At 44.0% G+C, this 27,268-nt stretch overlaps 1 protein-coding gene and 1 non-coding gene across 2 annotated transcripts in view; one reads left to right on the top strand and one right to left on the bottom strand.

The window, feature by feature from the left end:
- The window catches only part of LOC138165444 (nuclear body protein SP140-like protein), a 393,692-nt gene that overhangs the window by 337,755 nt on the left and 28,669 nt on the right, over window positions 1-27,268 (top strand). Inside the window, exons 2-6 of the mRNA XM_069093817.1 lie at window positions 14,428-14,492; window positions 16,951-17,101; window positions 18,241-18,418; window positions 18,819-18,926; window positions 24,902-24,988. Coding sequence (XP_068949918.1) covers window positions 16,973-17,101; window positions 18,241-18,418; window positions 18,819-18,926; window positions 24,902-24,988 — 502 coding nt within the window. The 5' untranslated portion in view covers window positions 14,428-14,492; window positions 16,951-16,972. The remainder of the gene's footprint in view (window positions 1-14,427; window positions 14,493-16,950; window positions 17,102-18,240; window positions 18,419-18,818; window positions 18,927-24,901; window positions 24,989-27,268) is intronic.
- Window positions 2,194-2,265, bottom strand: TRNAW-CCA (transfer RNA tryptophan (anticodon CCA)). The gene has a single exon. It is a non-coding gene; the product is annotated as a tRNA-Trp (tRNA).

Here is a 27,268-nt window from a genome sequence, read left to right as displayed (position 1 = left end):
GGGGGGGGGGGGGGGGGGGGGGGGGGGGGGGGGGGGGGGGGGGGAGGTCTCCAAGGTTCTTATAAGAAGATAATTCTTCTGTATTGGCTTTTTGACCAGCATTTTCTTAAGAGAGCTAGTCGCATAACCAGCTGGAGCTTGAAGAATTTAGCTAACATCAAATTTTAGCTCCAGTAGTTAACTTGGTTGGTGAGTAGAGAATTTCAGCTATGTTTACTTAAAACATCCATAATTATCTAGGTATAGTTCCTGTGTCAAAATGGTTAGCCCACAAATTCTATCATTATCCTTAGTGTTTCCTGACTAGTTTATTATTTTACTTAACATAGAGCTTCCTCCTCTGTTACCTGTTCTTTGATGTGTAAATCTTTACATTCCCTTCTAGTGAAATTCCATCATATCCATCCTACCCTATAACCCAAATCTATACATGGGTGCTGAAATGGCTGCTCAGGGTTCAGTGATTTTTTTAAATCATGGGGCTATGCTGATCACATAATAAATAGGTTCTTAAAATGTTTCTACGCATTGATAAGCATGATTGGTAGTATTAACCAGGGGTTTGGGTAAGTTATCTCAATTACCAGTTGAGTTCAGACTATATTAAGCAGACATCGCTTTATTAGAAGAAAAAAGAATAGGCAGGGCAACTAAGTACAGAAAACACTGGAGGCTGAGGACTTCAGATGCTCATAAACCACAAAGGGAGGGAAATAGGGCAGAGAAGGGGAGGAGAATAGATAGTCTCTCCTGGAGATGAGTGGAACACTGAGATAGGGTGCTGCCTGAAACAGTTAACCCTAAAATTAGGCCAGTTTGGACAGCCTCAGGCAGGTCTAGAGGCATATACCCTCAGTAAGGTCAGGCAGTAGTCATCTACAAGGGTATCTGAGAACAAACAAGATGAAAGTAGAGATTCTTGGGAAATTAGTAGGATTCAGGATTCCCTGGGGAAGTTCTGATTGGCTTGTTTTGCTCCCAGCACCATTTCAGCTTCTTCCTGAAGTCTAGGGAAAAGAAAACAGATTAGACTCTGGTGTGGTTTCAGAGCAGTAGCAATTAGCAAAGAATCATTGGACTATTTTTTAATATCATACTCAATTCCACAAAATTGTGGGGCCAGAAATAGATGAAAAGTGCTTAGGCAGGGAAACTCACACATGAGCAGCTAACAATAAGACAGGAGGAAAAAGAAATTGAAGAAACAAGCAGAGAAGGAATTAAAGGAAGAGTAAAAAAAATGAAGGAGAGAAAATAAAATTATCACCACTGATGATATAATAGTGTCATAAGAGTTTTTAAAATTTCTTTTCTACTTGGCTTCATTATCTGGCTTTCTGTATTCAGTATCCTTATTTGTAAGGAAAACCACATAACTGGTTAAAAGGGTGGAAGGGTCAGACATTTGTCTTTGGGATCTCTCAAGTTACTGCCTGATTATCTGTCTATCAAATTACTGTGTTGTTGCCATAAATCTAAAAAAAAATTTCTGTGGTCCAGTTTGGGCTCTCGATCTGTCTGTCTCTGTCTCTCTGTCTGTCTCTGTCTCTCTGTCTCTGTCTCTCTTTTTCTCTCTCTGTCTCTGTCTCTCTCATTTCTCAGGCTGATAATTTGGTTCACAGATCATTTCCTGATTCCTCAGGTTACCCCTGGTAGACTTACCTCCCAACATGGAATCTGATCACTCCACTTCTTCTAAAGACAATTCTTTGCGTTGTCTCTTACCTGTCTGGTGATTCTGGTGTGTGACAATAATCTGCAGATTCAGAAGTTACAATTATTCCTGGTTGAATCTACTCCTGATTTTGGAGCTCTGGTTTAGTTAAATTCTGAGAATAAAAAAAATGCTAAAGGCTGAAATACTTCTTTGAACTCCTCCCCTCCCCAGCCCGCCCCTAGGCTATTTTAAAATTTAAATCTTGCTCATGCTTAAGTAAGGACACTTTATATGTAAATTATGTGAGATTGTCTTTGCTTGGGTTGTTTAGTAGTTAATGTCTCTTCTTGGCCGTTTTGGTGTGATTTATCATTTCTTTCTCCAACGAGTCCCCGTTGTACTGATGCGGAACTAAGGCAAACGCGGTTTAAATGACTCGGCCAAAGCCAACACAGGTAAGCGTCTGAGAGCGAGTTTGAACCAAGTGCTCTATTCAATAGAGAACGTATTCAATACATAGCCCTAAAAGACAATTGTGACCCCGACGTGATTCGAACACGCAACCTTCTGATCTGGAGTCAGACGCGCTACCGTTGCGCCACGAGGTCTCCCGCTGTAACCTGGTCTTGCTTTCTTGTTAAACCGAGACTTCCACTGTCCCTCCCCTGGTTCGGACTTTAAGTTAGAGATAAGTTTCCGGAAGTAGTAGGAATGACTAGGGATTTCCCCCTTTGTCCTCGTGCCCCTAATTTTAGTATGCTAACAGGAGGGGCAACGAGGTAAGATTTTCTCTTTGCGGGTAGTACCTGAAGGAAACGTTGTACGTTAATTATTCATGAAAGGTGGCTTGAAAGTGCTGAAACACCACAGGGGGGCTTTAGGGGCAACTGAGACCTTTCGGTTATTTAAAACATTCCTCTCACTATTGCCTAGAGATACTCTCCTAGAGGATTCTGCAGAGAATAGAAAAATTATAATAATAATTCCCTGGTGAATACAATCTTTGATTCTAGGGGGAGAGTTTTTGGCTTACTACTGTAAATGATCTAACAAAGTGAAATTGTCTAGGAGAATTAGAAACTAAGATAGAAATTGGAATGAACTTTGGCTTCTGTGAGAGAAAAAAAGAAAACAATTCTGAGATATAAGAAAGAGGTAATTAGTGACTTGTATATGAGGTTTCTAAGTTAATTTCATTAGAAAATCCAGGTAAGGCAGAGCATCTCTTAAAATAGGGATTTCCTTCAAGACAGGAATACATTGTTACTCACAACCTGAGAACAGTCTCTTTGCACCAGCTTGTGATCTCTTAGGAGTTTCCGTTTTGATCTGTGGGAAACAATGTTGACAATTCAATTGCTATACTGCTTATTAGCAAAGGGGAAGAATTAATAAAGTGAAAGAATTAAGTTTTGGAAAAATAAGTCTGAGATGTTTGGGGTGGAAGGGATGGAGAAAGTGGAGTTTTGGATCTGTGTGGAGAGAGATGCAAATTGGAAGTTTAAATAAAGAAAGTTAAAGGAAAAGCCCTTCCCAGGGCAGCATAAGAAAATAAATGGGAATTTGGGGAAAATTTGGGGGAAGCTGCAGATGACTCACAAAGGCTGGCAGATGACACAGAACAAGTATAGAAACTCAGAAATATACATATATATATAGTACTGTATAATATCTACCCAAATTTTACAATAAGGTACTGTAAATACCCACCCAGATTAAAAAAAAAAATGCAGGCTTCTTCTCTGTCTTGAAGAGAGGGCCAAAAAATTTTACATGGATTTTCCAGATCAGGTGCATGGGAGGGGAGAGTGGAAGAAGGCAACTTCTCCTAACCCCCAAGATGTTGGGGGGGGGGGGTAACTATAGTATTCCATTTCTTCCCATAGTTTCCAGTGAATACAGAATAATCTTGTATAGTTTATTTCTTTTTTTTTTTTTCTATACTCAAAGTTCTTCCTCTAGCTTTTGGCTCAGCTGAATATCCTAACTAGGGTATTACAATTCTCTTTTATAAACAACAGTAATCCTATCTGGCTCCGTGCTCCAAGTAAGATGTTATGCAGGAATCAGGTAGATTCTTTTTTCTCCTTCCAAAGAATGGAATGCAACAGGAAAGATCTCTCAAACATAGAAGCCCTTGAATTTAGAATCTCCCAAAAGGCAACCTTCAAAGCTGATGCTGCCCCAGAAGTCTCCCTTTCCTGCTAGAAGACTGGATTCTGGGATCATGCCATCTAGGAAATTCAGAGTCCCCTATTACCTGCACAGAAGGCTGGAATACACAAAGAAACACCATTTAATCCTCTCAGGCCACATGCATAGATGACCATGTATTTCTGCTGCAAAGTGCAGATATTACAAATTACAGACTCTGGTTGGAAGTGAAAGGGAATCCCATCTAAAAAAATCTCAACAGATTTATGGGGGAACTCCTTCAACTTCATCAGCTCTCGCAATGGTCCACATACTATTATTTAACCTGGTTGTTTAAGAAACTCCCCAATCTGGTTAGGGACTCCCTTGATCTGCCCAATTTGCTTCATGAATATTTTTTCTATTGTAATTTTAAAATTTAAATATAATAAAGCATGCACATTCTGTCCCTGGTACTCCTTTCTATTAAAAGAGTAAGGCCCCAACATAAATAAAATATATGTACATTTTATAATCTTCTGTATCTTTATGTGTGTGTAGTTTAATGTTTGTCTAACATCCACCTGAAATTCTCAGAAGTACAGTGTGTACGAGGGTCTAAATCTACTTCCCATATATTGCTAACCAGCTTTTCCAACTACATATGTCAAATAATTATTATGTTTCTATTTTTTCAATAGGATGATCAAACAGTAATCTCATGTATATATAATTGGTTGACTGTTTGATATCTTTATTGTGTTCCTTTGGGTTTTTTCTTCATTTCCCACCTGCTTCTCTGCTAGGTTTAGACTCCACAAACATCATGCCCTGGGTATGGATATCCTGCAGCAATTCTATTCCATTTCCTCCCCCCACTTTTCAGACTCTTTTTCTGTATCATCTCCCCCAATTAGATTATAAGCTCCTTGAGGGCAGGGACTGTCTTCATTTTTCTTATTTGTGTCACCAACTCTTTGCAAAATGCCTGAGACATAGTAAATGCTTAATAAATGTTTATTGACCATTTCTTTAGGTTTTCCCTATTACCAAAGTTTTGTTGATAACTGAAAGAGAGAGTGTAACACGGTGTGTGGAAAACTAGATCTGGAGCCTTGAAGGACTGGATTTGAATCCTGTTTCTCAGAAACTTACTAGTTGTGTAACCATAGACAAGTCCTTTCCCAGCTATCAGCCTCAGTTTCCTTACCTGTAAAAACTGAGATGATAATATCTGAGTACCTGCATGACACTTCATTGACACTTCAGTCTTCAAGAACTGCTCTTCAGAACCCAATTCAGACCAGCAAGGACACAGAGTACTGAAATTAAACCTATATAAACCTCAGGACTGTCTAGGAGTCCATGGTTAGATTTTAGGGCAATTTATTCATTTTGGGGGGAAATTGCATTTTTATTTTCACTAACCTCTCACTAAAACTTAACTCTCCATAACCCAACCCCCTCCTATCTTTCCAGCCTTCTTACATCTTACTCACCAGCTTGTACCCTTTGATTCAATGTCAAAGGCTTCCTGACAGTTCCATGAACAGGATTCTCTATCTCTTGGCTCCTGGCATTTTCCCTGGTTGTCCCCCAGGCCTGGAATGCAGCTTTGCTACTTTCCTCCAATCCCAATTAAAACTCCATCTTCCTTTCCCAACCCCTCTTCATTCCAGCACCTTCCTTCTGTTAATTATTTCCTATTTGTCATATGTAACTTGTTTGCATGTCATCTCCCTCAGTAGACTTTGAGTTCCTTGAGAGCAGGAACAGTCTTCCCCCTCCCCCCCTTTTTATATCCCCAGTGCTGCTTAGGATAGTGCCTAGCACACAGTAGGGACTTAAATGTTTGTTTACTTTTTCCCACTGATTTAATCTGGAACTGGGGCAATGATACCCAACCTATTAACTGGAAAAGCCTTTAGGCTCTTTCTCCCTTTTGGATCTGAGGTTTTCTAGGGTCCCTGCTAGCTCTCAAAGCCCATGATCTTTGTCATTAGGACTCTCACAGTCTCACTCTTTGAATTATGGGCAGAAAATTTTGTTTAATTTTTATGGTGCCCTGTCAGAAAGTAATTTCCAGGTTGCCCAGTTTTGCAAAATTGCAAAGTTGCTGGGAAAAGCCTAAGTGAACAGACCCTTCTTCATCCCTCCTCTCCACCATCAGGTCCCTCCTTTTCCATGCAAACCAGGGAGCCTAGGTGGAGAAGGGAGAAGAAAGCTGGTGCCCCTGTCTCCCTCCTTCCCACCAGCAACCAAAATCTGATAAGCTCTTTCCATGTGTTCAAATGCCAAATGTGTATTTGCCTAAAAGACTATTTTACAGAGAACTCATACTGCAGCCAGCTAGCAGTGAGAATAATGAGACAGGGGTGTAATCAATAGTCTGTTTATTACAGGACCATTTCATACAGAGCCAAAGATGCAAGGAGCACACAGTTTTTATGCCCCCCCCCCAAGAGAATGTAGACACCCCAAAAGAATGCAATGTAGAAAGATCCTACATCAAAGGAATACAGATAATATAGAAGGAGCCTCCCTTAATCCTGTTTACTATTTACCCTTGCTTAAGGTTAGTTACTTATTAGGGTATTATTCTAGGACCATATCTGGAGGCATAAACAAAAAAGCTTACACGACCTCTTGCTATCTGCCAGGTAACCTTTGCAGGTAACTGTATAGGACAGGGGAATATACCTAGAAAGGTCAAGGGACCCCAAAACATTCCCTTCATAATACATCCTCTTGCTTGTCTGCCCTGTAGCCTTTCAGATAATAATATAGGGAAGGGGAACATTTCATTAGTGAAGCCGAGAAACTTCTGAAAGTTCTCGACAAACTCACACAAGGCAAGTGCTCACATGGAGGCCAGGAGAAGCAATACAAGGACACTCTCAAGGCCCCTCTAAAAACTTTGGAATCGGGGTGGCCAAGTAGCACAGCGAGTAAGAGCACCAGCCCCAGAGTCGGGATGACCTCGGATCAAATCCGGGCTCAGACACTCAGCACCACACCCAGAAATAACTGGCCGTGTAACCTTGACCAAGTTACTTAACCCCAATTGCTTTAAAAAAAAAACAAACTTTGGAATCATTTGTGAGACATGGGAGACACTGGCACAGGACCTCCCAGCATGGTGTGCTCACATTAAAGATGTGCTCTATGAGCAAAGCAGAATTGCGGTAGTTCAAAAGAAACGTGAGATGTGCCAGTTTAGAGACATCTCCACTCCAGATGTTCTCTTGAACTATTTCTTCCTGATCTGGGGTAGAACCTTCTGAGCTCATATTGGTCTGATCATCCACAGTTGGACAGACCATACCTTGATTCCAACATAACAATGTCATTTTGGTCCTCTTTGAAAGGACCAATCAACCTCTTGCCCTCCCAATCCCAGTGATTCAGAGTAGATGCTTCCTGGGGGAAAGCTGCTTTTCCTGGCTTCCTTTTCATAATTCTCATCTCTATCTACCCCAACTCTTCCACACTCCAGTCCATTTCATCTCTGGTCACCCTCTCCAGAGCTGGCTGCCAGGTGCACACACTGGGCCAGGGTATGAAGACATCCTCCCTGGTCCCCATCACCCTGGGCAGCCCCACCCATCCCCAGCTGTCATTACCTTAGGATTTGCTCTCTGATCACAGTGCTTTCTCTCTACCCTCTCTGATGTCATCTACTAGCCTCCTGCCATTCTCTCCTTTCTCAAAGAAGGTTTCCATGTCATCCCGCCTTCATCCTGAAGGATCTCCCCACCCCCAAACACCATGGCCCCTGGTTCATCACCTTTTATTTTGGCTGGCATGGAAGACCATTTGAAGAGCAGAAGCAGAGAAAGAAAGCCTTGAAATTAATAATAAATATGACATCAATAAGATCATTTCACCAGTTCTTAGTCTAGACATGTGAAGAGGGCCAGAGACTGAATTTGCAGAGGAGGAATACAGAAGAAGAACAGTCCCCCATGCCCAGACATTACTTTGAACTTCTGTGACAGTGACTTGGATGAAGGAGTCCTAGACCTGAAGAGAAGGATTCAAGATGAATGAAAAGGAGAAGTCATTTGGCAAGCAAGGTTAGCAAGAAAAGTTTAAAAAAATGAGTTGGTGAGTAAATCATACTAGTCAAGAGTTCAGCAAATACATTAACAGGTTAGGGCAAAAAGGAAAGGAAGCAGTAGTTAGTCATGTCCAACTTACCGTTACCCCATGTGGGGTTTTCTTGTCAAAGATACTAGAGCAGTTTGACATTTCCTTCTCCAGCCCATTTTACAGAAGAGGAAACTGAGGCAAACAAGGTTAAGTGACTTGCCCAGGGTCACAAGCTGGTGGTACTTGTTTGAACTCAGGAAGATGAGTCTTCCTGATGCCAAGGCTAGCACTCTATCTACTACACCTCCTAGATGCCCTAAAACATCCATTAATCATCCAAAACACAAAATTGAGAGTCTCAATCACTACAGAGAGCAAGGAATTACATTGTAGTTATTTCTGCCACAGCCAGGTGAACTATCTCAGACAGTTTGTCCAAAATAGAACTCATTATCTTTCCCAAAAAACCCCTACCTCTATTCTGAATGTTCCTGTTTAGGTAGAGGGCAATCAGCATCCTCCTGGTTACCCAAGCATAAGCCCAGAGCCATCTTCAACCATTCATCTCCCTCCCACCACATGCCACATAATCAGCCCAATCTTGTCAACATCCCTCCCATCCACATCCTTCTTTCCACCTGTGGCCCTACGCTCACAAGAGGCCTTCATCACCTCTTACCCAAACTATTGCAATAGCCTCCCAATTGATTTCCCTGTCTCCACTCTCCCCCATCTCCAATTCATCTGCCATACAGATGCCAAAGTGGTTTTCCTAGAGCTCAGTTCTGTTATTTCCCCATTCAAGAACTTTCCAGGTCCCTATTGCCTCCAATATATAACACAAAGTCACTGAATTTTTAAAGTCCTTTAAAACCTGACTCCAGGATGATTATCCACTATTCCCTTTCATAAGCTCTTCAGTCCAGTCTGTCTGGTCTTCTTCGTTTTCCTCACACGGGGCAGCCGATCTCTGGTCTCCACTCTTGCACCAGCTTTTTTCCCACACCCAGAATGCCCTTGGAATCCTTCCTTTCCTTCAAAGTTCAGGTGCCACTAGCTTCAGCATGAAGCCTTTCCTCATCCTTCAGCTGACAGCGCCCCCCTGCCCCTTCCAAATTGCCTTCTACTTGTGCTGTGGATATTTTGTAATCATGGGGTGGGGCTGGGGTGGGGGGAGAGGTGGGAACACTGGAGGAATCCTTGGATTTTCTGGTCTAGAGTCTCTCCCATAGAACTCTACCTGCTCTCTGGCCCCTTTCAATGGGACAAGTGCTCTGGCCCCTTGCTAAAGAATAAACCCTTTTACTTAGATGTCATGACTCTAATTGGTGGTGTTCCTGAGGTGGTGACTGAGGAACCATTTCAAAGTTGTCTGGCCACTGATCCAGAAAGAGCTGCCCATTCTATGAGCTCTTTGGGGGCGGGGGGGGGGGGCAGGTAGGGGGAATCTAACACTACCTCTCCTGTCACTCAACCCCATCTCTCGTTCCAATAGCAATGGTAGCAGTCCTGAAAAAGGGACATTTCCCATTCTGGCACTAACCTCGAGTTTCTGAGTAGGGCACTGGGAATGCAGAGGGAGATGATTTCTCCAACAGAAGCTGCTCCAGAAAGCAAGTCATGCATGGGCTGGCCAGGAGATCCAGACCCTTGGAGCTGCCCAGACCTTGCAGATATGAGGTGCATAAAGTAGCCTCAGCCATTTAGCCATCCAAAAAGAGCCTGGGGGAGAACGATGGAGCATGGCTTTTCAGTCCCGCTCCCAGCCCCCATTTGCCACTACCACAGAGACCATTGCTGCATTATCTCAACAAAGTACATGGCATTTAGCAAATACACCTGCCTGGCTCCATGGTGAAGAGGAGAGAACAGGAAACACAAGCACATCCTGTTCCATGGAGTTCAAAGCAAGCAGAGCTGCAGATTGAAAGTGGGCAATGAGCTGGAAAGTCCAGATCCGGCCCAGTATAAAGGAAAGCTTTGGGGGCAGCCAAGGAGCACAGCGAGTAAGAGCACCCGCTCCAGTGTCGGGATGATCTGGGGATCAAATCTGGGCTCAGATACTTAGCACCCACCCAGAAATAACTGGCCGTGTAACCTTGAGCAAGTTACTTAACCCCTATTGCTTAAAAAAAAAAATTATAAAAAAAAAAAAAAAAAGGAAAGCTTTGGAAGCCCTTTAGTGTTCCACCGCCCCGAAGTCATCCAATCAGAGGGGAGAGGAGGCTGAAGGAGGCAGGAAGTTGTTGAATAGCTCTCCAATGCCCCTCCCAGGATAAGAAATGACCTGAAATCTCCTCAGCAGTCCAAACACGCTTCCTTCCAATAGCATTCCAGTCCATTCGGGGACTTGTCACTCTTAAGCTAAAGTCTTGGATTCTTTGGTACATGGAAACCTGTTAGCATGTAAGGAAGCATCTTACTACTTTAAATGGGGTGGGTGATTTGATTGATTCATTCAATCAATCACCACATCACCTTACAACTTGATGCTAAAAGCAAAAATACCAGGAGTAACATTTCAGCAAGAGTGTCTATTTGCACAGGAAACAGACTCATTTATGTTAAGGTTACATGCGAAGTGCTGATTCAGAAGAAGCAAGTTTGGCAAGAGATTAGAGCTAATTTTGAATGCATAGATCCACAAATTCTCACATCCCTAGATAGGACATGGAAGCACCTATAGAAAGAGAGGTGAAACAAGAGAGAAAAACTTGTTGCTACCTCCCTGGTAACCACAAACAACGTGACGTTTCTGCAAGGGTGCACCTGGGACTTCCTATCAGCGCCACCTACTGGTTAGAAATGCTTGTTGATTTATGGATAGTGACTTCAGGCTGGTCTCCCAGAAGGAGGTGAAGAGATTTAAGGAATATCCTTCTAGGCTATTAAAAATTAGAAAATGCCCGGTAATATGCATCTCTTTCTCCGGAAGAGATGATACATCATCCCCTTTAGTGAGTGTTCCCCAGGGCTCTGTCTGATGGCTTCTTCTCCCTGGATACTACTTCACTTGGTGATCTCATTAGCTTCAACTATCATCTCTAAGCAGATGATTCTCAGTTTTATTTGTCCAGCCTTAACCTCTTCCCTGACCTCCAACCTTGTTTCTCCAGCTGCTTATTGGACAGCTCCAACTGGATGGATACCTGTAGACCAGAAGTGTCAAAGGGGGGGCCACCAGACCTCATGCAGTCAACTAATCCTCCAGAGAACCAGATTAAAATATAATTTGGAGAGTTTAACAAAATAAATAAAAACACAGTACAACATAGATCATGATAATTTGTGGTTTTCTATGTCAGTAAACAACCTGAGTTTCTATTTCAGTTTGACATCCCTGCTGTAGACATCTTAAACTCGATGTGTCCGAAACTTAACTTCATATATTTTTGCCCCCAAACTTCCCCTCTTGCTAACTTCTCTGTTACTATTGAGGGTACCACCACTCTCCCACTCAACCCAGGCTTGAAACCTGGTGTCCTCTGCTACTTCTTACTATCTCTTTTAACCCCCATGTCCACTCAGTTTCCTTTGTAACATCTCTCATATATGTCCCCTTTTCTTCTCTGACACTGCCACCAGCCCAGTGCAGGCCACCATCACCTCAAGTCTGGACTATTGCAACAGCTGCTGGGGGTTCTTACTACCTTAAGTCTCTCCCTACTAAGTGTCAAATTAATTATCCTAAAGCACAGATCTGACTACATCAGGCTCATACTCAATAAACCCCAATGGCCCCCGATTTCCTCCAGGATCAAATATAGATCCCTCAGTCTTACCCTTACAGACCTTCATAGCCTGGACCCTTCCGGTGTTTCCAGCCACCGTAGTGATGCCATCTGCATCCTCTTTGAGAAGGAGGGATAACAACAGCAGGCTGTGAGCTCCCGAAGGGCTGGGACTCTCTTTTGTCTTTCCTTGTGTCCCCAGCACTTATCACAGTGCCAGGCACACAGTAAGCACTTAATGTTTGTTGACTGACTGACAGTAGCTGTCCTGCAGGACAGTTGTAGCAAACTGCTGGGAGGAGTTTTCAAGCTTCCAGCATGTCACCCTCCTCACCTCCTTAGCACCCTCCTTTCCCTTCTCTTTCTTACTAAATGTCACCAACTACCTCCTGGTCTCATCCTCCTCTACCTGCTCTCCCTCCTCCTTCTCTTCCTCTTTCTCATTCCATTTTTTCTCCTCCTCCTCCCCTTCCTCTTCTCCCCCTCTCCCGCTCCTCCACTTCCTCCCCTCCCCCTTTCCTCTTTCTTCTCTTCCCCTTTCCCTCTTCTCCTCCTCCCCTCTTCTTCTTCTTCCCCTTTTCCTCCTTATCCCCTCCTCTTCTTCCCTTCCTCTTCCTCTTTCTTCTCTTCTGGTCCTCTGCCCTGGGCAAATCTCATTTGATCCACTGTGGTCAGTTTCGGGCACCACATAGTTTGGGAAGACTCATAATCTGGAGAGAGGCCTGAGAAGAGAGCTCTGGGAAGGGAGTCCATGACATATGAGGATGTCTTGAATGAATACTTGGGGTGGGGGTGGAGGGTAGGGGTAGGTTAGTTAGGCTGAAATACTTGAAGGCTTCTGCTATGGTTCAGTTTAATCCCAGAGGGCAGAGCCAGGAGACTTAGGAGGAAGTTTCAGGATCCAGCTGAAGTTTGACGTCAGGGAAAGCCTTATAATAATCATCCCAGAGTGGTGCGGGCTGCCTGAGGAAGTGGGGAGTTGCCCTTTCTTGGACGGGACACCTACCTCTTGTGTATTGGCTGGAGTAGATTCCACACACACCCCCAACCCTAGAACTCTATGGTTCCTGTTTAACAAGTCATGTGTATTCCAGGAAGATGATTTTTGGCAGCTCTGAGGAAGGTGTGGGTGTGTCCTGCAGACTGAAAGCAATAAAAACCAGCAAAGTGAACCTGGAAGGGGCTGCCCGAGGGTAGTTTTGATGGGGGGATGGCAATAGGTTATACAGGTGCTCTAATGACCAGAGTCACTGAGTCTGGAAGGAATTCACTAGGCCCAAGCAGTCTTGAAGTCAGGATTGTAAAAGTTTATTGCTACACTTTACAGGGATCGGGGGTTCTTAGGGAACCTGCAAACTTAAAGAAGACATAGGCATAGTTTTTAAGGAGACAAGGCAGTAAATCAGATGTCAATTATGCTAACTAGGTGAGTAAGGGTGGGGTTAGGGAGGAGTTAAGGAGTGGTCAGTGCTTAAAGGAACATACACTTTTAATGTCAACTGCACAGACCCAGGCGTATTGCCCATAATTCACTGGGAAATAGCCCAAGGTGGGGGCTACCTGGAGGTGTGGTTTTTGGCTTGAAACGTCACTAAGTCTGCTAGCGGTCAAGACTGACTGAGAAGTGCTTAGAGGCAGCTGGCCACTTACTAAGGGGAGATAACATTTGCCTAAGCTAAAATGTTTATAGATGGTTTAATGAAGGATTCATAGGTGTAGCTTATTATTGTTCCAAGCAGAGATAACAATTCATGCGTTGTTGCTGGGCAGAGTGCTGGCAGGGGGAAGGGGCAGAGTTAATGCTCTGACGCTGGGGGGGGATGGGGGTGGGGATGTGATTTTACAAACTGATGTTGAGTTTACAAATTGATTTTACAGACATAGATCCCAAGCACCCCATCATTTTCCTGGGAAGTTTTGAGAAAAGATGGGAGAAGTAGTAGAGAAACAGAATCACAAGGAGGGGAAACTGATTCCGTGAGAGGAAGGGCAGGAAGATTTGAGGTGGTCTCCAAGACTGTTAACTTGTAAGACAAAATAGGCAAGTGGAGATAAACATTTATTCGGCCCCTACTATGGGCTGAGTGCTTTCACAAAACAGCCCTGGGAGGCAGGTGCTGATATTATCCTCTTTTTTACAGTTGAGGAAACTGAGGCAGACAGAGATTAAGTGACACATCCAGGGGTCACACAAGTAGTGCCTGAGGCTAGATTTGAACTCAGGTTTTCCTAACTCCAGACCTAGCACTATTCACTGAACCACCCAGCTGCCTCTAAGTTAAGGAAAAACATAGCTTGGGGGGGAGGAGGAAGGAGAACAATTCGTTCTGTAACCTGGGGGGCATAAAGTCTTTAGAAAAATATATTAAGCAGAAAAACAGACTACTTCCAGGGAGTGGCTTGTATTTGGGACTATGTCCCAGGGCTTGCCTCTTCCCTACCCTCTATGGACCTTGGGGTTAAGGGGCCTGTCCTGGGTTCCTGCTTCCCAGATCTAGGACTAAGAGAGGACGCCATACTGTCTCCTAGCCTCAGGTGGCACTGGGGGGGTTGTGGTGTGTCCAGGAACACACCCTAAGGGGCCCATGGTCAAATCATGCCCCTCCTTGCTCCACTGATTTCCCAGTCTCTCTCCCTGGATATCACCCTCCCTTCACTCTCCCGGAGGCTGGGACCAAGGGCTGTAGCCCTGCCCAGCTCCCAGACAGCCTTTTCTGCCCTAGGCTCTCAGTCTCATTGGCAGAAAGGGCTTTCAGTTCAATTCTTAGGAAATGCAAATTTTAAACGGAAGTAAAGCTGATGATACTGAATCAGATCCTTCCTGGTTCCGACCCTGCTCGTTCCCGAAGGCCGGCCTGATCAGCTGTTAAGTGATTTGGGTAAGAAGGGGGGTAGGCGCTGGTGACTCAGGTTACAGACCCACAGGGGAAGGAGTGCAGATCGAGGGGCAGAGGGTGCTGGGCCTCACTGAGGAGGGAGAGGGAGAAACTGAGCAGGGAAGTCCCAGGGGTCTGTGACCACAGCCAGGCCCCTGCACTCAGACCTGCATTTTAGAAAAATCACTTCTGGTGGCAGGGAGACCCCCCACATACACACTGCGGCTATTGTCCTAGCCTAGGAGTGAGGTGATGATGGGGGCCTGCACTAGGGTGGTGACAGGGCCAGAGGAGAGAAGGGAGGAAGGGACAGGGCCCCAAAACAGTCAGCCTCTTCAGAGGCTGTTCTCCACAATCTCACCTGTCCCTAGCTGAGCTGTCTGAGAGGAATCTTGGCATCGAGGTCACAAACCAGGCACAGAAGCATGAGATAACAGTGATGGGGAACCTTGGTTATCCAGACCCCCACTGGAGCTCTCAGCCTGAATTTATCGACTCCCAACCGTGATCCTTTCATCATCAAGATGACAGAGCCAACAAAGGGGAATGCTGGGAATATGATTCTCAGTACGGGGAAAGGAAATCTAGGTGGCGTCTGATCTGCACAACAGGGCTGGGGAAAGCAGATTGCAAAAGGGTCAGAGGCAGGATTGGTAGGAGCCTATGGACCAGACTTCCCAAGAATAGGTAGCCCAGCAGGGATAGGAGACCCCCTGAAATAATCAAATTCCAAGGAGACAAAGAGAAGCAATTAAAATGAGGAAAATTGAGATTGGTCTAGAAAGGTTGCTGTGTGGTGTGTTGATGTGTTGATGTGTCAGGGAACTCCCTGACCAAGTAAGGTTTTTAAAAGAAATGTATAGAAGATGGAAACAAAGCCAGGCAACAAAAGATGAATGGATGAGTGAAAGAATAAATGAATAAACAAATAGATGGGTGAACTAATGAATGGATGGATGGATAAAGGAATGAATGAATAAATAAAAAAGTGTTGATTAAATAAATATATATGTGCAAAGAACTGTGCCAAGTTATGAGGATGCAAACAGAAAAGCAAGACTGTCCCTATTCTCAAGGAGCCCCCATTCTAATTGTAGCTAGGGAGACTCCACACACACACACACACACACACACACACACATACACATATACACATGCACACACATCAGACACACACCACACATATACACATACACACATGCACATACATATACACACCACACAACACACACCCACAGACACACATATACACATCACACACATATACATACACACACACACACACACACATACCTCTATGAAGTTTGAAGATTCAGCTTCAAGTCCAGTGGAAAGTCCCCATGGTCCTTAGGGCTCAGTAGAAGGGTAGACTTCTCTATCATCTTTTGTGTTACTTCCTTTATTAAAACCATATTCATTTCTGATGCTAAATCGATAACAGTACCAAGAACTTTCCTCTGGAGGTTTTCAGTTGCTGTGGCTGTTGAGGAGTTAAGGATTGGCAGCTCCTACAGATGCCATTCCTATCTCCACAAGGGCTGCTTCCCTGGACAATGGCCGGTGGTGGAGTGAGCTTGGTTGGAAATGGTGACCCAGGAGACACTGCTCTTCCCAGGACTCTTGGGTACAGGGACATCAGGGTCTGAGGGGAAGTAGCAGCAGTTTAGAATGTCTGGAATATGCCTCCTGGTTCACCTTTAGGGCACCTTCAGCTAGGCTGACTTTTCTGCCCTAGTGGTGCCAGTTGGTCAGCCACTGGTATCATTATTGGTGGAGATAGCAGACCCCTTTTCCACAGTGGGAATTGCTCCCCTGGACAATTACTTGAGGGGTTAGTGGTCTGGAGCAGTCAACACAGCTGTTTGGGGGTTTGTGAGACTTGCCTGCCCATCAGAAGCAGTTGGTCAGTAGCAAATCACTTTTCTAGTTTTTAGAAATTTCCCTGGAGGGGGTGACTAGGTGTTGCAGTGAATAAAGCACCAGCCCTGGAGTCAGGAGGACCTGAGTTCAAATCCGGCCTCAGACACTAACCACAAAAAACTAGCCTTGTGACTCTGGGCAAGTCACTTAACCCCAATTGCCCTCCAAAAAGCAAAGGAAGGAGGGAGGGAGAGAAATTAATTTCCCTGGAGTTTTGTCCCCAGAAAGTATAATGAGCCAAGAGAGAGAAAACCCAAACCTCCCCTCTTTGGGAAAATACCCCCTCCATGAAACTGGGTCCTACTAAGCCCCTTGTGGGAGGAAAGGAATCCTACTCACACTTATAATTACATCAATCATCACAGATGAGTCCAGAAGAAGGGGAAATAAATGTCAGCAGGCCCTGCTCTGCTCCCCTAACCTTGCCATATCCACCCCCTCCCTGGTTCTGTGGCCTGTCTTCTGAAGAGGAAGGATCCTTCAGCTGCCCTGAGAGAGCCCCTCTACATTCTCCCACACACTTCCTGTCTTCTTTCCACAGGATATCACATCTAGAGAGGAAGATGGTCAAGGACAAACTTCTTGAGGCCTTTAAAAAGAACAAATTGGAAATATCCAAGGCAGTAACTACCCCTTTTCCTTTCCTGGAGATTCTTCGAGACTATGCTCTTATCTCTGAGCAAATATACCAAGTGAGTATTCTCCATCAGCCCGTTCCTGCCACTCTCCACGACTGCATCACACTTACATATTCAATCAATTGGCTGCTGTTTATTAGTACCTACTATGTGCTAGGGATGGATGGAAGTACAAAGAATGAAATCATTCCTACTTGAAAAAAATCCCTACTTGACATGACAAGAAGTGCATATAAAACTATAAGTAGTAGAAATAGACTAAATGAATAAATATAAATACATGCCAGGTAGTTTAGGAGGGAGGGCACTGGGAAGTTGACAGCGTATAAGGAAAAGCTTCATGAAAGAGGTTGTGCTTGGAACCTGCAATCAACTCCTGTCTCTCTCTTCCTCTCCCTTTCTTCCCTCCCCTTCAATTCCCTTCCCCCCCCTCTAACTCTGTCTCTCTGTCCCCCATCTCTCCCCCATGTCTCTGTCTCTTCTCTTTGTTTCTCTCCCCCTCCCCCACACATATCCAGTCTGTTGCCAAGTCTTGTGGATTCCATGTCCTCGACATCCCCTCCCTCCTTTCCACTCACATAAGCACCAACCTGGTTCAGGTCCTCTTCACCTCAAGCCTGAACTATTATAGTAGACTAGCCTCCTAGATCCCCCTGCCTCCCTGACTGTGAACAAAGTAAACTGGAACTGTAGGGAGAGAATGCAAGAGTCTCTTATAATAATTGCTACAATGTGAGGGGTCCCTGCATAACAACACAAGCCAGCACTTGAAGAACATTGAAAGTTTTCCCAGCACTTTCCATATGTTCCCTCAGTTCAGCCTCCCAACAATCCTGGAAGGTAGCGGCTATTGTTATCCCACTATTATGGATGAGGCAGCTGAGGCTGAGAAAGAGGAAAGGACTTGTCCAGGATTACACAGTTCATGAGGGTCTGAAACAGGATTGGAGGGAGTCCAAGGCTCTTTCCACTGTTCTAAAGTGTAGTGGGAGGGGAGTGGTCAGGAAAAGATCTCCAAGACTTCCCAATCACCACTGCTTGAGGGAGAGGAGGAGGGAAGGATCCAAAATGATCTTAAGCATGGAAGCTGGGGATAGTCTCAAGATTCTCCAGAGTGGTGGGAGGTCCCTTTCTGGAACCACAGAATCATTTGATAACCATGATAGTAACTCTCTCTTGTCAATAACTTTTAGTGGGCTCAGAAGGAGTACCAAAAATTGATCCCTATGTGCAAGGAGTTCCAATGTATATACAGCATCCTCAAGGAACTGGAGAAGAAATTCAGCACCAATATGCTGTCAGTCTTGTTCCACCCCTACAACCTGAAGGAATACCCACCATTAGTCCAAATCCACAATCACTTCAAAAATGGTAAGGGGAACCTAGAACTTTTGGGGGGTCTCCTATGGGTGCAGGGAAAGAGGAAGAGTCATCTTCTACTGTCTCCCACTGGTGTTCCCAAGGCATAGATGATTGGGTCTGGCTGTCCTGGAGGACTTCTACACAAAAGTTGTCCCTTCCCATGAGTACAAGGAAAGGTGTCTGCTCCTGTCTCCCATTGGCATTTCCAGGGCTGGTAAGGTCTGGCTACTCTGGGGGACTCCTACCTACCACACAAAGGAGCTGTTCCATCTTATGGATGCAGACACCTAAGCATCTCCATCCATAGCCGCACTAGACTGGGGGCTCTGAAAAAGATGTGGAGTCAGGGAGGTGTCTGTCCTTGGGCATCTGCCCCCTTCTCTGACTGACACTTTCTTTTGCTGTCTAGTGTCTCTAGATGAATCAGAATCAGAAGACAGTGTGGAGTTTCCCATCCCAAGAAGCAGCCTTGATAAGACGGCATCAGCTGTCAGCGTCCCTCAAAGCTCTGTCCAAGGTACTTGGGTTTTTAGGAGCCCTCCTGCCTCTGCACAGGCCTCTCTTAAACAAATCCTTCTTGTCCTACCCACTCCTCTCCTTTGTCTTCTCCCTCTTGTGCTCAGGTCTTTGCCCCTCATGCCAAATCACGCCTTTCTCCTGTCACCTGGGCATATCACATCCCCCACTGGCTGTGCTAGGTCCCTGAGGGCAGTTCCTTTGGTTTTTCATCTTTGTAATTATTGCAATATCACAGGAAGTAAAAAGCACAATTTTGATTTCATGAAATTAAAACTTTTTTTTTGCACAAGCAAAATCAATGCAGTCAAAATTAGAAGGAAAGCAGGAAAAGGGAGAAATTTTTTGCAGCAATTTCTTTGACAAAAGTCTCATTTCTCAAATATATAGGGAACTGAGTCAAATTTTAAAAAACAAGAACCATTTCCCAGTTAATAAATGGTAAAGGGATATGAACAGGCGGTTTTCAGAAGAAATCAAAGTTATCAATAGTTATATGTAATAATTGCAACAGAAATAATAACAGGTCACATTAAGGTTTGAAGAGGGCTTAAAAATACTATTTCATCTCAGCCAGAACAGATGAGAAAACTGAGGAAACTTAGAGATGTGAATTGACTTGCCCAGGGTCACATAGCCAGGATGTTTCTGAATAGGAGTGCTAATTCTGAAGTCATGACATCTGAATAAATGATTTTACTCTCCTAACAAGCCTAAGTGGGCCCATGGGCCCATGCTGATTCTCACAGATGCTCAGAGGCCATAAATGTAGGCCCTCTGGGCTGAGGGTAGTGGAGGGGGAGACAATTATATGGAGAAAATTGAATGGTTTCAAAATAATCTGTAATTTTATTAACCAAAATAACCAGTAATTTTATTAACCAATTTTGTTTTTAAAGAATGCCTTATCTCTATGGTGGGATTATGCCTTGTGTTAGACAACCTTGCATATGTTTATCTCAAAAATTGGGCCATGACAGCCTTCACTGTGGCTGGTGACCCAGGAAGTCGTGATAGGCTTACTGAATGAGACTCAACTCCCTAGCAAATTCAGGCCCAGAGAGTTTGACAGCTAGGCACAGTGGATAAAGTGTCAGGCTTAGAGGCAGGAAGACCTGTGTTTGAATCTGGCCTCAGAAACTCACAAGCTGTGTGACCCTGGGCAACTCACTCAGCCTCTGTCTGCCATAAGTTTCCTCAGCTGTAAAATGGAAATAATAATAGCATTTGTCTCCTGGGGTTGCTGTGAAGATCAATAATGTTTATAAAGCACTTAGTATAGTGCCTAGCACATAGTAAGACCTATATAAATGTTTGCTATTGATATTCCTGGGAAAATTCTGTAACTGGATCATTAAAGAGCTGATCTGTGAACAGCCAGAAAAGGAAGCAGTTCAGAAATCTCTGAGATGGGGTTCATATCCAAGATATATATATATATATAAGACCAAGAGCCAATTCCCAATGAACTAATAACTCAAGGATATGAATAAGCATTTCTCAAAATAGAATGGCAAATTATTAACAACCATAATGAAAAAAATGCTCCAAAATATAAAAAATAAGCTAAATCCAAATCAAAACAACTCTGAGGTTTCATTTGGAAAATTCAATTTAATAAACATTTAGTAAGCACAAGTGTTAAGTATAAAAAACTCAGTCAATTTGCATGGTGATGAGATTTCAGTTGATTAATTTATCCTGGGAGAGGCAGAATGTTCCATGGAGTAGACAGCTAGCTGAATCGCTGACGGAAAGTGGACACCCAATCAATAGAGGTGGTACTGATGTGTTTTAAAGGGTTCAGGGACCCCTCCAGGACTGAAATACATGAGATAGTCATTTAGAATGAATTCATGGACTCAAGCATTCTTTAAGTCAAGTTGTCAAAGGTTTATTGTAATGCCAATATGTTGGGCAGAGTTCCTTGGGGGACTTTTCGAACTAAAGTTTATATAGGAAAAGTAGTGGATTATCTGGCAGATATGCTAATTAGGTGACAGCATATGACCTTGGTCACAGGAGTCATTCACTACTGGAAAATAGGGGAAGGGGTTTCTCAGGGGTGCATTTTTGGTTTGTTATTTCTGCAGCAAAATAACTTTGAGAGTTGATGTCTATTTGACCTCTGGATTGAATATGATATCTTTGGGCATCAACACATGATAATTCTATGGTTACAAGATAGTCCTGCTTTTACAAGAGAATTTCTTCAGAGGTCAATTTGTTCTTGTGATGGGGAAAGAAGGTTTGTTTTACTAGGGCCCACTCATGAGTAATTGCTAGGCATAGTGTCCTTGGGCTGGGGAGAAAACTGTCAGGGATAGTGTTTTGAAGCTAGGGAGAAATGTGATCTTAAAATTGGGGTCCAAGCACAAGCACCCAAGCACCCCATCAGTACTATAGAAAGACAGGCACATTATGTACTTCTGGTAGAGTACTTAATTAGTCCAACTATTCTGGGAAGCAACTTGGAATTATGTAAGGAAAATGGCTAAAATGCCCATGCCCATTGACTCAGAGATCCTAGTAGCAGGAAATTCTATGATTCCATACCCCCTGGAGATTAAAAGAAAGACCTCATTAGTAATAAAGAAGAAATATAAACAGAGTAGAGACCCATTGATTGTGGAATGGCTAATTGTTGTGGTACAAGAACATATTGTAATATTACTGTTCAATAAGAAACAATGAATATGAAGAGTTCAGGGAAGCCTAGAAAAACATATATAAACTGATACAGAAAGAAGTTAACAGAATCAGGAAAACAATAAACCACATGACTGCAACAATGTCAGCATAAAGAATAACAAATTGAATGCTATATAATTTATAATGACCAAGTTTATTCTCACTAAACGTGAGGGGGAAAAAAACATCTCCTTTCCTTTCTTTAAGAGGTGGAGGATTATGGGTATGGAATAAATACTGCATATATTGTCATATCAAATGATGTGTTAGTTAATTTTGGTAAATTGCCTTTCCCCCCTCTTTGTTTTTTATTCTTTGTTACAAGGGGTATGTCTTTGGGTAAGTGAGAGAGGAGGGCAATACTCAGGTAATATAGAAACAAAAGATATCAATAAAAATTTTTCAAGGAAAAAACCCACAAAGAACAAATACAGCTTCAATAAACACAGGTTATGTCAAACTAACTTATTTTTCTCTTTTAACACAGTTACTGAATTGAAAGTTCAGGAGAAAGCTGTAGATGAATTTTAGCTATATTTTAGCCCTCTTTGATAAAATTTCTCACAATTTTTGTTTTTCTTTTTTAAAATATGTGTTATTGGTATCTTTGGTTTGTACGATATGGTTATTTGTAGATACACACTCTCCAGAAATGACCTCCCTTGTAACATCATGGTATTGGAGAAGGAGAACTGACTTGGAGTCAGTGGATCTTGGTTCAAATCTTTACTCTTGTCACTTACTGTGTGTCCTAGGGTAATTCACATAACCTAAGCTTTTTTCATCTATGAAATGAGAGGTTCAGGCTAGATGACCTCTATCCCTAAATCAATCAATCAATATTTATTAAGGGCCTATTATGTGCCAAGGACTAAGAATACAAAGAGAGACAAAAGACAGTCACCTTCAAGGAGTTACAGTCTAATGGGGGAGATAACATGTGAACAAATATATATGAAGGAAGATAAATAGCAAACAATTAACAGAGAGAAAACACTAGAATTTAGAGAGATTGGGGAAGGTTTCCTGTAGAAAGGAGGTTTTTAGTTGGGACTTAAAGGAAGCTATGGAAGGCAATAGGTTGAATCAGAGGAGGGAGAGTGTTCCGGGGATGGAGGAGAGGCATAAAGAATGCCTAGAGCCAAGAAATGGAGCATCTTATTCACGAGCCAGCCAGGAGGCCAGTTTCACTGGGTCAAAGAGTACATGTCTATGATTCTATGAAAGCCAGTTTAAAAAAAATACAGAAAAATTACACAATATAGTGACTGCATCTGACAATTCATTGTAATGTTCTGCTCTCATGATCCCCATCTCTTGGCCAAGTGGATCAGCTATGTTAATGAGGGTATATTGTTCAGGACTAAAAAGGTAACATATCTTCAAGGTCATTTGAAGAAACTGTGGATGCACAAATTCCCTTTTTGCCAACGTGCACTCTAAGCTTGAGCCCACCTTCCCCTGGGCTCTGTATGTACCTGTAGAAGAGTGTGTGTGTGTGTCATAGACTTTAGGGGGAAGGGCATGTTGCACCAAATATATCACCACAGTAAAAACTTATTTCTAAAAACTAATTGAACCTGGCTAATTGGTATCAATGATCATCCTGTGAGGAAACACACTGGTAGTGTGAGATTAGGTATAATGGTCGTGAGACTACCACCATAACAGTCTCTCCTCAAGGAAAGCTGTAGCTTATAGAATCTATGCACACAAACCATTGTTATAAGACTGGGCCCGAGGGCTGTTGTAATGGTCTTCTTTTAAAAGAGGTTGTAAGCTAATAGAATCTAGGCATCGAAAACCATTGACAATAACAGTACAGCTGCGGGCTCCAAAATGACTCACCAAGAAGGAGTATTTCCTCCCTCCCTGCATTTGTGGACCTCTCAAGTCCCTGGTGTGCCCTGAACGTTGACATGCAAATCAGTCAGCTTCAGGCAGCCACGGAAACCAACTGAAATCAACATTTATTATTGTGCTCTCAGGAGGGCACTTTGGAGCATATCTCTCCTCTGGACTCACGGCTCCATGATCCCCCCAGCACAGCACTGCCCTTATATGAGTTTCACTCTGTATATGTCTTGAGTTGTACACTGGGGTCCCTTCTCCCTCTCCCCTTCTCCCCATCCCCCTCTCCTGCTTTTCCCTATCATTTGCCAATAGAACTTAACATTGAACAGATCCCCATTGCTATTATATATTATTCTTGGCATCCAAACCCATTAAGGGGTTTTCCTCCCCAATGTCTCTGACTGGCCCACAGCCTTTCCTTAGATCTAAACTGGGTCCTTGAATAAAGATTTTATCTATTGATAACCATATCTACTCTGGGGTAGTCTGACACTCTATGCCCAGTCACTGAAAACAAGGATGAATAGGAAAGACCTATGTCCTCCCAGGAAGGACTGTCTTATAGCAGAGAACTGTCACAAACCATGATGACTCAGGTTGCCCCTAAAACCCAAAGAGGAGGCATTGTAACCATCTCTGAGGCCCTGAGCTGCCAGTGAGAGTGGGGGGTTGGGAGAAGAGCTGCAGAGAATGTATCTTACCAAGATCAAAGATTGTCAGCCAGAAGATGAGAAAACTGAGGCCCAGAGTGGCTAAAAGGCTTTCCCAAGATTGCCCAGACACTAAGAAGCCAAGATGTGGGACTCTTTTTTTTTTGGAGGGCAATTGGGGTTAAGTGACTTGCCCAAGGCCACATGGCTACTTTTGTGTTAAGTGTCTGAGGCCGGATTTGAACTCAGGTCCTCCTGACTCCAGGGCCGGTACTCTATTCACTGCACCACTTAGCTGCCCCATAAGCTGTGAGACTCTTAAGCCCAGTCCCTTTTCTACCATGCCACACTGGGACTATCACATTGCAATGGGGGAGGGGGTGGGAAGTAAAGGTTGGTTATATTAGAGCTCTTCAAGTTTGAAAGCTCCAATGAGTGATGGAAGATATTCTCTCTTCCATTGACTTTAAAATTTTTAAATATTTTCCCCAATGACATGTAAAAACAATTTTTAACATTTTTAACAAATTTTGAGTTCCAAATTCTCTCCCTTCCTCTGTCTCCCCTCCCCTCCTTGAGAAGGCAGGTAATCTGATACAAATTTTATCTGATTTGGGCCTAGCCACTTCTTAAGGTCTAGGATTCTGGGGGTAGGGTTTAAAGGAGTGATCTGGCTCCTTTTAACCACCTACTTCTAGGGAGTTTTGTTTTGGGGGTTTCTGGAGAAAGGGGGCCCAGAATGGTCCTAACTGACCTCTCGATGCTCACTTCGCCTTTCCAGATGCCAGTAATAATAAGAAACCCTCTACAATTGGGAGAAAAAGGAAGCATGAAGTCCCACTTAAAGTCAACTGTGTTAAAAAGAAAGGTAAGCTGAGCTTTGAGCTGGTCTTTCCATGTTAGCCTTGCTGGGAGCCCACAAAAGTCAGTGGGCTTTGAAGTCTTCTTACCAGACTGTCTCCAGCTTACCAGCATGAATGACTCAGAATCAAGGAGTTAAACAAGGCTCTGTTGGGGTCCCTCATCTGTAGCAATCAAGGGCAGAAGAGCAGTTTCACAATCTCTGGGTTAGATGCAACCCTGAGGATCGAGAGTTCCAGCACTCCCACACTCTCTCCCCTGCGCTGCCCTACACAGACAGCACCAGCCTTGGCGCCCTGTGGCATCTTGCTACTCCAGACTTCTGTTGTCCCTTTGCTGTCCCTTCATTTGCTACTCCATTCCCCCTTCTGGGCATGATGCCTAAAAATCCAGCTGGCCACTTTTGGCCTCTTCACCTCATCCATGGATCCCTTTCCCTAGAAAAGGCTGCCTGCATATGATACCTCCACTTTCTTTCCTCCCCATCTATTCTCAGCCCCCTTCCACTCTGGCTTCCCTGTCTCCCACTCAGCTGAAGCCACTCTCTCCAAAGCCACTGATGAGTTCTGTGTTGCTAAGGACAAGGGTCTTTTCCAGTGCCTACGCCCTGGTGGGGAATCTGCAGCCTTGAGGCCACATGCAGCCATCTAGGTACTTAGGTGTGGCCTTTTGACTGAGTCCAAGTTTTACAGAATAAATCCTTTTATTAAGGGCATTTGTTCTGTGAGGTTTGGATTCAGTCAAAGGGCTGCACTTGAGGACCTAGAGGGTCACAGTTTCCCCACCCCTGGACTATGCTCTTTGACCCCTCTATAGCTTTTAATACTGTCACTCACCTCCTCCTCTAAGTTCTTCTTTCCTTCATTGACTTTTGTGTTCTTTCCTGGCTCTCCTCCTACCTGTCTGACCACTCCTTCTCAGCATCCTCCTCCTCATCCATCACCTGCCTCCAAACGATCTTTGCTTAGCTGCCCCTCCTAGAATCTCTGCCTTCCGGGGTGGCCAGGTAGCACAGTGAGTAAGAGCACCGGCTCCAGTGTTGAGAAGACCTGGAGATCGAATCCCGGGCTCAGACACTTAGCACCCACCCAGAAACACCTGGCCTTGTAACCTTGAGCAAGTTACTTAACCCCAATTGCTTAGGGGCGGCCAGGTGGCTCAGCGAGTAAGAGCACCGGCTCCAGTGTCGGGATGACCTGGATCAAATCCGGGCTTGGATACTCAGCACCACACCCAGAAATAACTGGCCGTGTAACCTTGAGCAAGTTACTTAACCCCTATTGCTTTAAAAAAAAAAAAAGAATCTTTGCCTTCCTCCAAGTCTCAACCCAGGTGATGTCTCCCACAGGAAGCCTCTCCTGATCTCCATCTTCCCCCCACGGCCACACCCACCCCTACCTCCAAATCATTTTGGATTTATTAGTATCTGTCTTGTATTTCCTTCTTGTGTCTACATTATACATCTCACCCCACCCTTCTCAATGAAGGCTGGGACTGCAGAGCTTCTATGCTCAGTCGCTAGCACACAGTAGGTGGTTAGAAACATTTCCTTTTTGTTCAGTTGGATTGAATCCTGGATATGCCTCCTGTTTGTCCCAAACTGACAAGAGTCCCCTCTTCCAGGAGCCTCTTATTCCCATTACTGGCCAGCTTCCCACCCACTTGTTCTTAGAGTCTGAAGCTCCCTCCCTGTAGCATGAAAGGTGCTAGACCCAAAGGTTCAAGGTTCCTCCTGTTCCTCTGTGCCATGTGGGCTGACCTGTCCCAGACCAGGCTTCCTCTCTACCTTTCCAAGTCTTTTCTCCTCCCATTCTTCCAAGGAGCCCTTTCCTTAGAGCATCTATCCTAGAAAACCTGGAGCAGACAACTCCAGTAACCCTTTTTTAGCCTTTGTTTCTTATACATTAGGGTCACTTGGCACCAAAAGAAAGACAAAAAACACACTCAGCAGCTGCCTGAAACCTCATCATTCAGACAATCAGAGTTTTTCAGCAGAGAGACCGAGACAGAGACAGAGAGAAAGAGGCAGAGACAGACACAGAAAGAGACAAAGAGACAGAGACAGAAAGAATCAGAGAGGCAGACACAGAGTCAGAGACAGAGAGAAAGAGACAAAGAGACAGAGTCAGAGACAGAGATACACAGAGAGAAAGTTAGAGACAGAAACATAAAGAGACAAAGAAACAGTCAGAGACAGAAAGAGACAGAGAGAATCAGAGAGACAAAAGACACAGAGTCAGAGACAGAGAGACAAAGACAGAGTCAGAGAAAGAAAGACACAGAGACA

The sequence above is a fragment of the Petaurus breviceps genome, unplaced genomic scaffold, assembly GCF_028583685.1.
Source record: "Petaurus breviceps papuanus isolate PSGF00001 unplaced genomic scaffold, PetGlider_PUasm1.0 208, whole genome shotgun sequence".
Taxonomy (NCBI): domain Eukaryota; kingdom Metazoa; phylum Chordata; class Mammalia; order Diprotodontia; family Petauridae; genus Petaurus; species Petaurus breviceps.
This window is presented reverse-complemented; position numbering and strand designations above follow the sequence as displayed.